Source organism: Cynoglossus semilaevis, chromosome 11 (assembly GCF_000523025.1).
Source record: "Cynoglossus semilaevis isolate Cse_v1.0 chromosome 11, Cse_v1.0, whole genome shotgun sequence".
Classification (NCBI taxonomy): Eukaryota; Metazoa; Chordata; class Actinopteri; order Pleuronectiformes; family Cynoglossidae; genus Cynoglossus; species Cynoglossus semilaevis.
Genome location: NC_024317.1, coordinates 12,615,463 through 12,633,325, shown reverse-complemented (window position 1 = coordinate 12,633,325; position 17,863 = coordinate 12,615,463). Strand labels below are relative to the sequence as shown.

At 41.3% G+C, this 17,863-nt stretch overlaps 1 protein-coding gene across 3 annotated transcripts in view; it reads right to left on the bottom strand.

The window, feature by feature from the left end:
* Window positions 1-311: 311 nt before the first annotated feature.
* Window positions 312-17,863, bottom strand: part of LOC103386404 (rho GTPase-activating protein 15) — a 19,368-nt gene continuing 1,816 nt past the window's right edge. The window contains exons 1-16 of one of the 3 annotated variants that reach the window (XM_017036543.2): window positions 16,633-16,879; window positions 15,889-15,954; window positions 14,200-14,346; window positions 13,940-14,038; window positions 13,512-13,573; window positions 13,261-13,348; window positions 12,947-13,042; window positions 10,737-10,835; window positions 9,992-10,097; window positions 9,444-9,563; window positions 7,982-8,080; window positions 7,233-7,310; window positions 6,934-6,987; window positions 5,927-6,061; window positions 4,205-4,310; window positions 312-1,488 (exon numbers count right to left, since the gene is read on the bottom strand). In XM_017036543.2, coding sequence (XP_016892032.1) covers window positions 1,302-1,488; window positions 4,205-4,310; window positions 5,927-6,061; window positions 6,934-6,987; window positions 7,233-7,310; window positions 7,982-8,080; window positions 9,444-9,563; window positions 9,992-10,097; window positions 10,737-10,835; window positions 12,947-13,042; window positions 13,261-13,348; window positions 13,512-13,573; window positions 13,940-14,038; window positions 14,200-14,346; window positions 15,889-15,954; window positions 16,633-16,773 — 1,683 coding nt within the window. In that variant the 5' untranslated portion in view covers window positions 16,774-16,879 and the 3' untranslated portion in view covers window positions 312-1,301. Of the gene's footprint in view, window positions 1,489-4,204; window positions 4,311-5,926; window positions 6,062-6,933; window positions 6,988-7,232; window positions 7,311-7,981; window positions 8,081-9,443; window positions 9,564-9,991; window positions 10,098-10,736; window positions 10,836-12,946; window positions 13,043-13,260; window positions 13,349-13,511; window positions 13,574-13,939; window positions 14,039-14,199; window positions 14,347-15,888; window positions 15,955-16,632; window positions 16,884-17,863 lie in introns of those variants that run through there. The other 2 variants (XM_017036544.2, XM_025059787.1) reach the window with 2 other exon arrangements.

The window sequence follows — 17,863 nt, the reverse complement described above, 5'->3', positions numbered from 1 at the left end:
CTGTATTGTCTTTTGCCAAACCCACAGTCAATGTAAAAATGACCAAAGCCACAGAGAGAGAGAGAGTGAGAAGGTTTTTTTGGGGGAAATTCCACATTTTTTTCAAACATATGCATTTCTAGTTCCTCTTTTGTTCTGTTATTAAAAGCAGCATTTGCACCAATCACAGGAGTCGCCTTCAACCGCCGACTCTCTGGGACGCCCACATACCTCCACTCTCTCACATCATCTCACGTGCAAACCCCTCGCTGGGCACAAACGACCTGACGGACACACGTCCGAGGAGTGACACGCGACACAGGGCGTCAACCTCAGGTTTCTGCCGTTTTTATTGGAGGAGAGTTAACGATCAGGTCCCAGTATAGATTTATCTGAACACCACGCTGCCCCGTGCGGCGCGAATGCTTCTGCGAACGCTTGGCTGTGATATATCAAAGGTTAGTTAACAGACTGTACCCAAAGTGCTACGAGTTGACCAACACACTATTTCACATATTTACAACTTCAGATTCCTAACCATTTCCGAGGAGTAAAAAAAAATACTAACGTTTTCAATTTGTACAATAAAGGAAACTGTTAACGGGCTAAAATCACGCAACGGTACTCCACTCTGTCATCTACAAAGGAAAATTTGATGCTTTTAACTTGACTATTATTTCTCAATTTTTTTTCATTTTTTTTTTTTTTTTACAAAAGATCCATTAACTCATTGTCTTCCCCTGCAGTTGCATCAGCTCCACTGCGTCTTTGCTCCAAATCCTCGTCGCTACAAGCTAGCGCTCACCGTGAAATGGTTCCGCGGGGTTTTATTTCAGCGCTGCGACCCCAAAAACATTCCTCCTCACATTTGTTTGATAAATATCCGATCCGTACAAAGCTTGGTCGAACAGGCCGCGGGACATTCATCACTTTTATGACCTTTCAATTGTCATGATCGAGTCCGAGACATGAAGGGAAATTGACAAGGGGGCGTCTGTTCACGCAGCGAAGAACACTGGGGCTGGCATCCACATCTGCAGTCAAAGGCACAAGTATTGCAGCTTAAGTTGGCTTGTTTGACTATTATTGTTTTCACATGGCTTTATATGGAGGCCAGATGTCATGATTAGCAGCTTTCTGTCCTGGTTCTTTTTACCCCGTAATTATCGTTTGATGTGAAAATCCATTTTACACCATATGAGTCAACAGGCATCGGGGACAAACACTGCACTACTTGTGTCTTCGTCTGATCTGCAGGAGCCTTTTTTTTTAACGCCCCCCCGTCACATCACACCACATCGCCAAAACCATGTCCAAAAAGATCAAGAGCGGCCTCTCGTCCCAAAGATGTGGTCGAATTCGCTGAGGATGAACTCCACCGCCTGGTTCTGGTAAACCATATTCACCGCCATGTTGCCGTTGTCCCGCTCTGGGCGCATCAGGGTCGGCCCAAAGACAATGCCGATGTTCTGTGTGGTCATTCTGTTGGAATCTGAGTGTTCCAAGACTCTGCAGCAAACAAACGAGTGGAAAGTTTTAGGTACAACAACTTTCACGTTAACCGCCATCATCGGCAACAGAAGCAGCTGCAGACAGAGTTTGACATTTGCGCAAAAATCACATCAATTTCTGGTGGCAACATTCTTTAGCATGGTCCTTTAAAACCTTCTGAGATTCTCAAGGTGCATTACCGTATTTCCCGGACTATAAGTGCCTCCAGAGTATAGGTCGCACCAGCCAAATAATTGATAATGAAGAGGAAAAAAAAAAAACATACAAGTTGCTCCGAAGTCGCACCAGTGCCCTCTAGTGGCTGTCAGTGTAAAAATAACAAACATGTAAATTTTCAGTAGCACAGGAGTAGCAGATACTGGGACAAAAGCCTAGAGTGCCCTCTAGTGGCTATCCGTGTGAAAATAACAAACGTGAAATTATATATTTTAATATACGAGTGGCAAAACCAGCGAAAGGATGAAAAGAAAGGTGCGACTTATGGTCCGAAAAATACGGTACATTTGTGTATTAAATGAAGTAGCCAGGAAAAGAATCGTATTTTGAGTCTCTTCTCACCACAGCTCAACACAATAACAACCTGTATGATTTCAACATCAACAGGTTTTACAGCTTCCCTGTGACTGTGATCACTCTCGGGGTTTACAAACCCGTTGGAAACAGTTTTCTCCGACGAGTGTCTTTGAGTACAAAGGCCAAGGGCAGAAGTTTCCAGTAGAGTGAGAAAAGTCCGCCATCCCATTAGCATATCTGTTTTTAAATGTTACTCAAAACAAAACCCAATGAGTCATCCTTTTTTGCATGTTAAGTTCAAAATTCAATTTATCGGCTGAACAGTAAACAATGTCTTTGCTCATCTGAAGAGCTTAGACATTTGATTCTGTGATTGCACATGTTCGAATTTTTTTTTTTTTTTGTACGTGAAATCGTTTTTGTAAAGTGTACCACCCTTCATCAAGTTCAATTGAATTATTGTGTTTACTTCTTATAACTATTAAGTTAAGAATATAATGGTTTTGAATAAATCCAGAAATGGCAGACTTCTAGGGTAGGTCTTAAGCACCAATTCCCAAAATACCTCTGGACTAACTTTTTCGGGTAAAGAAGACAAAGTCTAACATCAGTAACTGCGGCAACTGTAATTAGACAAATTAGACTCTGACGCAGTGGTCAACAATGTCCCATTAAATGCCGACTAAACTGTTGAAGTGACTAAGATTGCAATAACCAAGAACGACAGCACGTTAGCACGCTGCTGTTAGCATGCTGAAGTTAGCATACCTCAAAGCGTAATTGAACGCACTGTGTCCGAGGAGCCACTTTGTGTACCTCCATATTTTACATTGTGACTACACATGTTCATGTGGCTCTAAAGTCTTCCGCACACGGATACTCACAGGGACATTTTTACGAGTGTCCACTGTGGTTTTGGGGACACTCATCGTTGTGGGGACATTTTACAGGTCAGCCCTGATTGAGTGCTTTTTGAGGTTTTTGGATTCAGGATCGATATAAGGTATAAGATTAAAGTGAAGGTAAGCACTGGGACTGGCACATCTTTGTGATGGTTAAGGTTAAGTTAAGGGGGATATGGAATGCATTAAGTTTATGTGAAGTGCTCACAGGACCATTGTGTGTGAGTGTGTGTGTGAGTGTGTGATCAGATGGGACTCAGGAATGGGTTAAAAGCCACGGCATGAGGCATTCTTCTAAAAATGCCATTCCCACTAAGCCACAGGAGAAGCCAATTGCTCAAAACTTCCACATTAAAAGGGAAGAGGAAAAAGAGAGACACAGAAAGAGAGAGAGAGAGAGAAAGACAGAGGGAGAGAGAGAGAGAGAGAGAAGGAGAGGAGAAAAAAAAGAAAGAGGGTGAAGGAGAGAAAAGAGAGAGGTTCCAGTGGTGGCGGCGGTGGTGTTGGTATTCCTTCCAGCAGACGAACCACAAGGCTCCCATGGGACCTTCAAGGCAAGGAGGAGAGCAAGGGAGTGGGGGGGGGGGGCGGGGGGGGGGGGGGGGGGGGGGGGACGAGAGGAGGGAGGTGATGGAGGATAATGGAGGAAGAAGGGAGGAAGAGGAAGGGGCAACGTTAAAAAAAAAAGAGGGGAAGAGGATAAAGAGGTTGTAAAGAAACAATGGTCGAGAGCCAGCAACGGAGGCGGCGACAGACGTGATTTAGCAGAGAGGAAAATAAATGATAAACAGAACAAGGAGGGGGGGGGGACAGGAATCAGAGCAGAGAGAAAATGAGAGAAAGACACAGAGTTGACAAATTCATGGGGCCCACCACACCCTGGCACAAACATCAGCCTCAGAACACGAACGCTCACCCCTGAAGTAGAAGGGGGAAAAAACCATAAGCGGTAAAAAACACACATTTTATGTACTGTAGAAGGAACTGGCGAGCAGAACATGGTACGCCATTCATCTTCCTCCAGCCTTTTCATCTTCACACAGACCCACACTTAACAACAGTGTTATCCTGGTACGGCCCTGGCAAACTTTCAGAGCCAAACTGACAGAGAAATCACCCAGAACAACAAGGGAAACGACACCACCTTGTGGTCACACGACAACACAGAAAGCGAAAAGGCGGCGTGTTTCATTTGGCTACACGGTCATCTGGTTCATCTCTCTCATGCCAAATGGGAACAAGCAGGCTGATAGAAGAGCAGAAATTGGCTGCACATGGTTCTGGCCCCGCCCTCTCACCGTCTGAGATGGCGGCACATGAAGAGCAGTGTGTCATGGTTCGGAGGAGGCATGTTCAGCACCAGACACTTTAAACGGTCCACTTTGTCCATGTGGTCTGACATTTCTGAGACGGAGACAGACAATCAAGAGAGACATTAGATGATGATTAAGGTTTGCGTGTGTATTTGCAGTCCTTTGTTATCTTTGAGCTCATGATTTACAGCCTGTCACTGAAATCAAACCATGATCAATGTGATTTGACACAGTGGAAGCCATGGACAAGAAACGTCACTGCTGATGATACAATCTCTAAATTAAAATTTACAAAGAAAAACATTTTTAATTGTTGATAATGTGTGATACATTTTAATTGGTTATTTCATTTTCAAACTCAAGGCCCGTGGGCCAAATGTGGCCCGCCAAGTTGTTTTGTATGGCCCGCGGAACTCAAAAAGAGAGTTTCTTAACCTGATAAATTAAAGGTTTTTTTTTTTTAATAAACAGAGCAATATAACAATATTTGTAAGTAAAAATAATAATCAATTACAGAAACATGTATTAATATGTTATGGGGTAGTTAAGATAATGAAAACCAAAAGTCATGTTGCGTCTTAAACACTGCTATAAAAAGTTCAATTTTTATTCATCAGGCACAAGGCCAGAGAAATGAGTTTCAGTGCTTTAGTCTTTCCACTAGGGGGCCACATCACTTCTTGATACTCAATACAAAAAACCCTGACATTTTATGAAAAGATTTATTTTTGTTTAATAAGTATTAAGTATTGTTTAATTCATCAGATGCAAATGAATAGAATTGAACAAACAAAAGAATTGAACATAATTTTTTTTTTAATCCTCAAGAGCAAAAATTCATTCATTCTTGATATCAAGTAGAGGCCGATGATAAACGAATTACAGAAAATCAATAATCTCTTTTATCTTTATCAACACTCCAAGCTACACAACTGTGTTTTAAAATTTCTAAACTAGCTTTATTTAAGATTGGCTTTAAAAAACAAAGGGGAAAAAAAAGGATTTATGTCTTTGGTATGGCTGCATGGGTTTGGGCTCTCTCAGCCACTGGGAGGGTAGAGAAGTGAGAATAGCGATGACAAACGCGGTGTCAGCTTTATTCTTTTTTTAGGATCAGTTGACAGCGAGCGTATAAATAAAAATAAACAGACTTATCCTCTAAATAACGTTGTCAACATTCATTTAAGATGGTGAATTTCTCCAGTAAATCACTGTTGAATTTTATTATCTTGATTTTGCTCAATAAATTCAACATGAGCAGCTATATAATTACTTTTTCTATTAATATGGAGAGTTGGGTTTTTTTTTTTCCCACGCGAAAGATGATACGTTTTAAAAAACACAATTCAAACTGACATATGTTAAAACTGTTTATCATGAAAAAAAAAAACTGTGCCATGTACTAACTCGGAGCCCATGCACATTGAGCAGCAGGTTCTATCTATGGCTGACTTTCTTTAATTCTAAGAACAAAGAACAGCCCAAGTTTGTTGGCAGAAAATGACCGAACCTTAAGTTTGAGTTTCAATTTAATTTTACTAGAGGTTTTTCTGACATTTTGCAGTTGTACTTGCACCTTCACATTTAGAGGGCGCTATAATCCTCCTCTGGTCATATAAAGTTGTCATGGTTATCATTAACATCCTAAATAATGACGGTTAACAATACATGAGTGAGTAAGCGTTGGGCCTAAAAGTGCTCACTTACTGATTGTCTCCATGATGTCTGTGAAGAACCCGTAGGGAACCAGGGGCTCTGGAAGCTCACGAAAGAAGAGTTTCAAAGCTCCAGTGATGACGTGAATATCTTCCCACTCGCCATCGTCCAAATTCAGCTTCTCCTCTGTGATTGGGAGAAGGAACCGAGACAGAACTTCAGACAGACGTGAGCACAGAACCTTCACGTGAACGCCAACGTGAACTGAACAGAATGCAAATTCAAATTAGCGCCGAGGCAGAACAAAAAGGCTTATAGCTGCAGCAGGAAGACAGAGATGGAATGTTAAAGGGGACCCTTACTCACACACACAGAAACAGACATTTAAAAACCTGTTGTTTTTTTTTTTTTCAACATTTTACAAAATAATGCTCTATATCCTTAGGTCTAATCCGACCCTTAATTTAATCTTAACTAAACTGAATCTGGAATCTCAAAATAGCTCTTTAAAAATGTCCCTATTTTTTTTTCCACATAGTGAGTAGCTATAACAGACATAAACAGCCAAACCAATAACATAGGTCTCAGGGGGAAAAGGAAAAACAAAAATCTGTGGATTTAATATGACATCTGGTCATTAATGGCTCCGTCCAACAAAAGCACAAACATCAATGTTAGTGAGAAACGACACGGCAGCAGAATGCTTTAGAAGCGCACACGCAACGCTGATTCTCCACTTCTGTCCACTGGATGGCAGCCACGGACCGTGAGAACCTTCTGTACAGCCATCTCTGCGTTATTTCATCAGAAAAGTGAAAGCACCAGAGCCTTAGGGACACACACATACATTAAGCAAATGGTAGCAAAAGCACAGAAACTTTCTATCTTCTCTGCACGTCTGCACCACAGCCTCAGACTTGCATGTCAGTCTGTGCGTGTATGTGCGTGTGGTGTTTTGTTTGTTTTTTTTTTTTTAAATTGCACAACACAAAATGCAAAAATCAAGCAGGCCGACTGAACCATGAAAGCAAAGGTTCTTCACGTCCGTCTCCATCTACCTTGTACCAACCCGGCTGGGAACATGTAACGGCCGTCTGTAGTCACCGCTCTCTCTGTAAACACCAACAATCATCTTTACTCAGCTGGGTGTGTGTGTGTGCGTGTGAAGAACAAATGTGTCTATGTGAAGTGTTTTCCATATTTTTAATTAACCCTATCAGAAGGCATTTGTCGTGATTCTGGAAAAGACCAATCAGATAACAGTTAATGGCGTGATTTTCCGCCGCCTCTCTGTTTCTTATCACGATCTTCACACATTATTCAGCTTTAAACCTCCCCCCTCTGTCATCCTCCTCACCGTGGTTCACCAAGTATCGCAACTTCTGGATCACAGCCAGGTTCCCAGACACTCTGTAAATACCATCGGTGTCCAATCCTGCAGCATGAAACGCAAAAAGGAAGTACATTTTGAACGAAGATTAAACATAGATACAGATAAAGATTCTATTTTCATCTCCTGGACTTCTTAATAGAGTTAGAGTTTTCAGTTCTACTTCTTCTATTTCCACATCTTTAGCATTAGCGTTTAGCACTTAGCATGTTGATGCATATTCTTTTACAACTTTTTTACCATTGACCCTCAACTCCAAAAAATAGAGTTTTTCGTTTTGTTTTTAACTCCAGTAGGGTTGAGTGAATTTTATTGTTTTTTTTTTAGCTATTAAGAGATTCCATAATTTTCCAGAATTAGTCAGGCCGTGCCAAATTATTAGATAATTATTTGATATAGGCCCTCATTATGCTCAGGAAAAGACATCTCAAAACAACCAAAAACCATTTATCCACAACATTTGATTTGATATAACAATGTTAAAAAAGAAACAAGTGCCATTTTGTCCTCTATAATTTCCACTGCGACAACTTTAAAACATTATATTAACCTGCAGCTACACCGAACATGAATATTTAACAACGAAAATTCCATTATTCAGTTTATATAATCAATGTTATTTGGGTATCTTTTTTTTAAAAAAATTCATTTTCAAAACTCTTTAAAAACTTCCCCACCCACTAGCTCTCCTGTCACTTCAATCACGGTAACTGTACCTCTCCTCTCCACAGCCTCAGTGCAGAGTCTGACAAAGCGAGGGACGGTGCTCTTCTCTCTGTCACAGAGCATCTCCAGACCACAGCCAAACACCTGATCTGCAGAGCAAAGAGCCAAACAGGAAGAAATCCTTGTTTAACGTTCCACTTCTTAGCCTTTGTTTGAAGACAGATAACAGACACCATGTTGAATTAACGCACGGAGAAATTTACAGTTCACTGTGCAGGGAAGCCTGTATATTGGAGTCCCTGTAGAGACGTAGGCTCACATATCATGATGCAATGCAGCCCCTGTGCTGCATAACTTATAGTGAAGAAAAAAAAAAACCCACACCAGAGTATGGTACAAGTGAATAATGGTATACGCCCTATTTACACTCTCCTAAACATAACATAACCTGATCAACGCTTCACAACCTTGTCACATATTTCAAATGAGTAAAATCCACACTGAGGCGCCTTAGAAGAATGTCCCAAAAAAATATAGGAAATGACTGTTTAGTTGGACACAACACTGATCTATCCACAGGAATTGAAGAAAGACAGACAAAGCTATTCTTTAAACAGTTTTGCATCTTTCTTTGTTTTAGTTTTTATAGCCATCTGCTGCCACCTGGTGGAAGTTAATTATTATTTCTACCTGTCACTTGCACAGAGCAGTGTTTCCCTAGCCATCTGCTGCCACCTAGTGGAAGTTAATTATTGTTTCTACCTGTCACTTGCATAGAGCAGTGTTTCCCAACTTTTTTTGAGCCACGGCACATATATATCATCAGGCCAAATACTATGGCACACCACCATACAAAAATCTCACAAAAAGTACATGCACTATGGCACACTAATCTTCTAGTTTAAATGTACTAAAAATGTACTCCTGTTTAGTTGAAGACAACGCTGATATACTGGCAGGAATTGAAGAAAGACATCTTTTTTTTAAGTTTTCATAGCCTTCTGCTGCCACCTAGCTGGAGAGTTTTTAATTGTTTTGCCTTTCCTGCTTTGACGAGCAAAGACAAATTATATGAAATAAATAAACAATAGTTTTCAGCCCAATTAAGTGATTTTCCACAGCACACCCAATGATCTCTTACGGCATACTAGTGTGCCACAGCACAGTGGTTGGGAATCTCTGGCAGAGAGGAACAAACCAATTAAGAAAAAAGGGGATCATTTTCCAGCTCACACCTGGAATCACTGACCTAAAATTTCGGAAATATTATAATATTAGATTAATAATAAATAACTGTTTAACTTATAATGTAAAATAATTGGGACATGCCAACCCTCACTGGGTATGAGGGAGAGTCTACCAGAGGTTGGAACCTTGCAAGAAAAGTCAAAAAGGACTGAACAACATCATTCAAAAATTGTCTTTGAATTATATCTAAAAAACAAAACGCAACTATTTAGAAATCTGGTGCAGAAAGGTACAAACGCACTGACGTAGAAAAATTAAATTCACCTTTAATGAGGCCTTTCTCCTGCAGAGCCTGCAGAGGAGGTCGCTTCAGGATCAGCTTCTTCAACCGACTCTTGGCTCTCTTCCTCTCTGTGTTTTCCAGATTGGACAACGAGCGAGGGACTACAAAGGGAGGAAAGAGGAAGGAAGAAGAGGAAGAAGCGCAAGAGGAGAAGGAAGAGGAGAAGGAAGAGGAGAAGGAAGAGGAGGTCAATGCCGGGTGTTTGTACGTCAGGTTGAGGAGCAGATGAGAGGGAATGGTGGTGAGAATGAAAAGTGGCAGGGCCGGTCGAAGATGCGGGTGAGACTGAACTGAAGGAGGGATGCCGTGCCGTGGGGGGCAGGTGAAAATACATGTAGGCTGAAGGGCGGTAATGACGGAGGACAAAATAGAAGGATCTAAGGCGCCTGTATGAAAGTTTGAACAGAAGAAGTCACCACGATGGTCACGATGGCAGCGACAGTCGTACGCCGGAGTAGAAAGCAGGAAAGCCTTTGAAACGTGTGTGAGAGCCATAATGGATCGATGAGATGACGAGGTGATGACTTACAAGACGTTCTCTTCTCATCCTCATCTCCACTCTGGTCCAGCATCTCCAGACTACCTGCTCTCCTCAGAGAGTACAGCAGGACGTTATCCAGTGGGTTTTCACGATCCTGGACGACACGGAGATGAGAGGAGGATCAAATGTGTTTTTATGTACAACTTTAATTTAAAATTATTTATCAGCCGAGACGCAAAGTCTATTCATTTAATACGTTGGAATTCCATTTACAGCAGGACGTTATCCAGTGGGTTTTCGCGATCCTGGACGACACGGAGATGAGATGAGGATCAAATGTGTTGGGTTTTTATGTATAACTTTATTTTTAAAGAGACACAAAGTCTATTCATTTAATACATTGGAATTGCGTTTCCAAACACAAATGTATACTTCAGGATTAACCACGACTGATGCTGTTGTAAATTTCCATCTGCTGTTGAGACTGAAATGTGCGATCTTTATTAAAAGACGGTTTATTAAAATTAACAAAAATATTTTCCAAAGCATGGACATTTTTTTTCATTTCAATGTCCAGTTTTGGCCTCCATTATTCTGGATCACTTTGTACAGAGCATAACTACTTTGGTTAAACCTAGACCTTGCTTAAGAATGATGCCTATAACATTAAAAAAAAAAAAAAAAGCTGAGACAGAGTCAGGGTGTATGACATCATCTCACCAACAATCTGGAAGATCTCTACTACTTCAGTTTAAACTGTGTATGTCATGTGTGTGTGTTCATCTGTTCTCACCAACTTATCGATGACCTTGTGAATGGTGTTGAACCACTCTCTGATCACAGAGTCCGTCTCCGACTGCAGCAGAAACTCATTCCCTGTCACTGTCCTCAGCTGAAAACATAAAGATTTGAAACTAAAATCATTTCACAGTTGTTGAGTCCGCTGTCACAGACTGGAAGTTTTGGGGGTTCTTCACAATGCTTTAGTTCAATTTTATTTTTTCTTATTTCTGTTACTTCCTGTGACTAACTGAAGGTTGATAAAAAAAGAAGTAGGTTCATCTGTGCTTCCCCTCTGGATTAAAAAACTCCATTCAGACTGAAAGGTTAGAGCCACTAATATATGATCATGTACCAGTTAAGTACTAAAACAGCAAGTACAACACTCCAAATTACAAACAGCTAAAATGATTATGGTAATATTGTCCTTTATCATTACTCTTGTTTCTCTTTTTCACAAACCCAAAGAAAGAAGGTAAATGACTTTTACTCTACAACAAACTACAGTGTTCCCTCTCTGTATCGCGGTTCTCCTTTCGCTCCTTCAGTACATTGCAGATTTTTTTTTAAATCCGATCTCGCAACATTTTCACTATATCGCAATATTTGACGGAAATGAAAAATAATAATCTGGCCAGGCTAAAAAGGGAAAAACACACACATACATACAGGGCAGTAGTTCTCAATTATTCTCTGTCATGCTCCCCCTTGGGGCGACAAATGTTTTTACACCCTCCCTCCTGCCCACTTCGACCCACACCCCTGCGAATTGAAATACCATTGAGAACCTGATAACATGTACATTTTTATCTGTACAAACCACTGTATGAGTTGCTGCCCCCTAGTGACTGGAGGCTTGTTATCATTCAAGCATTACAGCAGTGGTACACTTATGTCCATATTCCATTGGAAGCCTCTCACCGCGTCCCCCAGGGGGGCCCGCCCCACTATTTGATAAGTACTGATATAGGGTAATGGAAAAGGAAAACATGTACAGCATATGGTGAGCATTTCATTAACGTAGGTATAATGACCTAAGTTGGACACAGGAGGGCACTGTTGTTGTTGTTCGCGCCTCCAGAATCAGGCAGTTGTTGCTATTTTTGTTCTCGATGGCACATCGCATTTTTTGAGCGCGTGTTTGCCTGTATCGTGGTGAGGAGGGATGAAAAGAGGTCATGTCATGACTGGGTGTGTAAAAGAAAGATCATCGGTCTTAGCGAGAAAATTTTACTCTACTTAAGCATTAAAACAGCAATCCTAAATCCACCAGCAGGGGGTAGTCACCTTCTTTGTAAAGGTGTGTCTAAACTCATTGCAAGATGAAAATATCCAGGCCCAAGGCATCGCTGTTGCTCTCGATCGAGAAGCGAGAACTCCCCGAAGATATGTGATCACGATGTTCTTGACGATCATCATCATCGTCATACATTAGCGCACAGCAAAATCATCGTCATCTTCATCCTAGAATATCTCTATGACTCTCTGCGTCGTATCTGTTTTTTCCTGATTTAAAATTACATTGACTTTTTCATGTGCATGTACACTGAATTTTCACTGATAATTCGAATGTATTTTATACTATTTTTCTACTTTGAGATTTTTCCCATTTCGCGATGGGTCTTGGATCGGAACTACCGCGATGTCACCGATTCTTCTTTAGCTTGTGTTCTAATAAATTATAGAAAAATTGAAGGCAGTGTCATACGGTTGGGAACAGCTCTGTGGGACACAGTGTGATGGGCTACATCAAGGGTGCCAAACATACGGCCCGTGGGTCAAAATCGGCCTGCTAACGAGTTCCATCCGGCCCGCTTGATGAATTTTGAAATAGAAAAAAAACGCGCAAACACTTCATGTTCGTGATGACATTACAAATGATATTTCATTGTATATGAATATTTTTTAAATATAATTGTACTTCTCTGCATGAAAACAAAGCAGAAAAACGTGGACTTAGTTTTATTTACAGCTAATTATGTTATGATTGTCCTGGTCTGGTCCATTTGACATCTACTCAGGCTGAGGACACCAAGTGGATACTGTTTTCACGATACAAAATATATCAATGAAACTAAGCAAAAAACGCACCTCTTCTAGTGCTAAGCCATTTAGAAGTACCGGGTCATTGGATTGGCTCATTTTCAGGCCTGACATTGATACTGATATAGGTATTGGTGGTCTTTTCTTGACGTAAAGTCCGTCTAGTTTGCTATGTCTTACCTTGAAGACGTTCTTCTTGCTGGACAGATCGTTGGTCCACTGCAGCTGTGCACCTCTTAAATCTACACTGCTCTCTGGGCAACTGTTTCCTGGTTTCTGGGGTTGATTGGTGACAATAAACAGAAAACACAGGGGGTTTTCTTTAGACATTTTCTCTTTGTCAAGTTAAAAAAAGAATATACACTTCTGTGGTATTTTATAGCATGGACTTAATAAAGGAGAAGCAGACGAGGAACCAGAAGCAGCCAACTGTGTTGTCATTCTGGGAAACATCACATGAGAATAATAATACGTAATAAGAAATAACTCCTCACCCAGCTGGACGGTGTCTGCGACTTGGGATCTTTGAAGAAAACCAGACTGTTCCCCACCAACACCACCCAGGATGGACTCCAGTTTTTCCTGCAACTCCACACACATGCTCACTCACCACTTGATTGAAGCAAAGAAATAAAGCAGACTTCATATCGTTTGTGTTTGTGTAGCAAAGAAATAAAGCAGACTTCATATCATTTGTGTTTGTGTTTTTTTTGGGGTTTTTTTTTTTTTGGCCCTACGGCCTCACCTCAGTTTCCGACCTCCCTCTGCAATTTTGGTCTTGTTCAAAAGTCCGGCTTTTTCCAACTCCTGAGCAGAAGAGATGCATTCATATTTCCAAAAAGGCATTATACAGTAACAAAGGTAAGAGGAGACAAGTTGTGGTGTTAACTGTAAAGTACAGCAGAGGGGGATTTTTTTTCTTCCTCAGTGCAGTACACTGCATCCTGAGTGAATCCTTTTAACATGACTGTTGCATCATTCACATTATAGTCGAAGAGTAGCTGCTCTGAAATATCTCCCACAGTGGTTTGCTCCCGTTTAAGGTATAAGAAAAGAAGAGGAATTCAGGCCGTGAGGATGTAGGTGGAGGAAGAATTTGATACTCTATATGTGCATTGATAGTTTTGTTTTTTGTTTTTTTTTATATATATATGAAATGCAGGAAGACCTCACCGGTGTGCTGCCATCACTTTCTGGGGAGGTGTCAGGAGAGGGAGGCTCCACAACGATGTTGGTCACGTTGCAGGAATAATCTCTGCACTGTTGGATCAGCTGAAAGACAGGGAGTGGACATCATCTGTACTGATTAGTCTGTGTTAACTGAATGCAGAGTGGTGTAGTGTTCCCATCTGCTGAATGTCCTTCTGAAGTTTCCTCATTTAGTCACTGGACTTCTGTGTACGTGTGTGCGTTCTCAGTGAGGGAGTGCATACCTTGCCGTTCTCTGGCAGAATCATGGATTGCGAGTGACTGAGCGGCTGCTTGGCTTCATGGAGAGAGACAGTGGAGTGGTTCTGGGCATCGGAGTTGCCGAATGTCATCATGCTCAGGGTTTCAGACGAGGCGGCGCGTTGCATGCCCTTAGCAGGGATTGATGAGGTCGGGGGGGCCATGTGTTTGGGACATGGTCGGAGAAGAAGAGACAAACAAATGAGAGAGAAAATGTACGTTTAGTTGGAGGAAAACTATAAGTACCTAGCAGCATACGACGTCAAAACTCGGACTTTGACTTTGATTAATGTACTGCACAGTAGTAAGTTATTAGTACGGCTGTCAAACTTACCACATTTAAGCGCGTTAATGAACCAGCAAATTCAGATTTGAATCAGATTAAAAATGTTAAACTGCTGCACATGTTCCTTGTACACAAAAGGTTTAATTTCGCCTCAAGTTTTAAATACCATTTCAACACGCAGCCTGCTGTGGAGGCTTCTACTTCTACTTCGGTCAGTCTCGCAGCTTGTGTCAGAGTCTGCAGTTGACAAGCTGACTGTGACAACAACCAATATGGAATGGCCAGGAACTGTTGGTGACTAACACTGTTCTATAAGGAAATGTCAGGACGCGCAGTAATGACTGAAATCCACAAACATTTTTGGGGATATTAGGGGAAGAGGAACAACACACACACATGACTGAAATCCACAAACATTTTTGGGGAAGAGGAACAACACACACTCACACACACACACTGTCATTGAGTTGTATGAACGTCACATGTGGAACGTAGCAGCTGCTTGGAGTCACTGGTACTCCTGCGACTTCAAGCATCGGCACCCTTTAGGAGTGCATTAACAGATGCCTACATGAAAAGCTCCTGTTACTGTGCTTGGCTTCACAGAAGAGGCTGAGACAAACTGTGAGAGACGCAGCGAACCAGGACATTAAAAAAAAACCCTGCGTGTCTACGATCCTTTGCACGCCTGCACTCAATCGCAGCCAGTGAACTCCCGGCCACTACTGGGCACCTTCATGAATCCCTGTAACCTAGTTTCAACAATCAGACGACTACACATCCCTCTAATGTTTAGCTTCTTCCCATGCGAGGGGGATTAGCACGTAAGAGTCAACTCTGCTTCTTTCCTAAGAAGGGCTTTAAAGCAAGTGCACCCACACCCCACGGTGATGCAACATGTTGCAGTAAGAACCGCTTGGATGGATAACAGCTTTTTCTTTCTTTCTTTTTCACACCATGATCTGCTTTTTCACCAGCTCAACGCACTGTACATAAATGCTGATCTCCAAAAGTCTAAAGAGCAGAGCTGGCAGACACTTAAACATATTCTGCTGGAACAGGCTGAGGATGTAGTTTTTGCTAATGTGATGACTCAAGTCCATTGATTTCAGTGAGGGGAAAATAGCCATCCATCAAAAGTCTCTTAAGGACTGACAAAAGGACTGAGTGATACTCAAACAACAAACAAACAACTACATCAGGCTTGGCTAAAAGAAATAAAAGGCCGTCCAAGTATTTCATGAATTGTCCAAAAAGTCTCACATTAGGCAGTCATTTCCCGAAAGTGTGGGTTTTTATGCATTGGCTAAAGAAGTGCATCCTGTGTTGTCATCATTATGTTCTCTTGACGTGAAATTCACGTCCACCGGTGATGAAAGACTCTCACCTGTTTTATCTTCCATCCACAGTCAGTCTTCCTCTGGTGGCTCCCAAAAAGGATATCGGGTGACAGCTAGAGAAACAGGGAAGAAGAGAGACAGAGAAGGAGAGAGAGAGAGAGAGAAGCGAAAAAGACACAGGAAGGCTAACAGTTACTATTTATATTCAAGCTAAATTTTCAAACCCAGGCCCACTCTGTTTTCTGTTCATAAGAGTTGCAACAATAAAAACATATTCAGAAATGCCCATTTTTCTGTGGTTTTTGTCTGGAAAATTCGATTACTCCACACCTCAATCCGAACGACAGCTATTAGGGTAAATAACACATTTTTGAAAAACAGGAGGCTGTCAGTTATTTCAGCTGTGTTTGACAGTGAAGCTCTGGTGGATGCTCACACCAATACCAAAACTGCTCTTTTTTTTTTTTTTCTGGCTCCCATGTTCAGCTTAAAGAATATTCTCTTTGATTTGCCTCGGCACACGCTCTCTCAAATACACACATGCTGCATTCGAGTCGAGGTATCAAAAAAAAAAAAAAAAAAAGTCTGTCGTCTCTGAGTGAATATCACACGCGTCAACTTGAAGACAATTGTATTAGCTTTGTGTGACAGTGACAGAGAAAGCCCCATCAGCCACTGTGACAATTCAAAAAGCACTCTAATTAACCAGAAAGACATCACACATGTGCTGCCAGGAAATGCAGCAGCACACAGACACATCACATCGTGAGGAAACCTTGAAACAAACTTACAGCATAGGTGCTCATAGTGTCTAATGCCTCCATTGTTAAAATCCAGGCCGGTCCTGTCCTTTCTGAGAAATCCAAGTCTCTCTGACCACTTTTAACCTGCTGTTTATCTCTGCTCAAAACAAAAAAGAAATACCCCTTCATCTGCCTCTTGGGTCAGCCCTCATCTACTTCCCCATTCTAGAGGGAAGCTGCCTTCATCAGCGTGTGCAGTGAAGCCATGCACAGCAGCTCCACCAAGATGGTGCTCTTAACTCACTCACTCTGGTTGACTTTTTGACACCGACACGTCATAACCGTCCTGCATCTAGAGCCACCGGTAACTTCAGAGCTTACGGCTGCGTTTTAATAAGACAAATGAAAGTCCTCAAAGTATTAACAGACTGCATACAATATACCAAAGGGTTGGGTTTTGAGGTAAAACATTTCCAGGTTTGTCTTGTAATGCGATTGTTCCTACAACCTGTCTTGATGACTAGGACGTAAAACCATGACACTTCCACCAACCGGGTGCCGGTTTTTACAACTTAATGTAAAAAAAAAAAAAAAAGGAATTGTGAGAGAAAGAGGAAGTCGAGTCAGGTGAATCAGGCAGGCACGAACTGAAGAGGCAATGACTGCGAGGTTCAGATCTAAATCATGACAGGAAAAAACAGCATGTGTTACTGATAACTTACAAAATCTTGTCCGTTACAATAAATGGGTTTGCACCCCGCACATTTTAATGCACAAAAAAAATGGCCTCTGCTGCATTTTTGTAATATTTTGTTGAAGAGGTCTGAGCCCAATAAAGACATTACGTATTGTTAGACACAACGACTTACTTAAAAACATGTAGGATAACCAGTGTGGAAAGCCCAGCATGTACAATTAAAGCATTATTTAAAAAAAAACGTGTTAAATCGAGCTTGTAAATGGAGGATCACAGGTTCAAATCCCACCTTCGTTGTTGTGTTTTGAGCAAGCAAGGGGATGGGTTGTAGAGGACAAAGTTCATTTCATGTTCGAAAGAAGTCCCCACGCGTATAGCTTTACCAGCATTGTTCAAACTTTTTACATTTTATAGTAGCTTAGTAGTGGCTGTTTTAGTAAAACTTTAGTAGCAGTAATTAGTTTTTAGTAATTATGTTTAACTAGGCTTATAAAATAACAGAGCTGCAGTAACATTGCCTTAATAAATATAAATAATAGTTTTTTATTAAAGGGGCAGTGGTGACTTAGCGGTTAAGGAAGC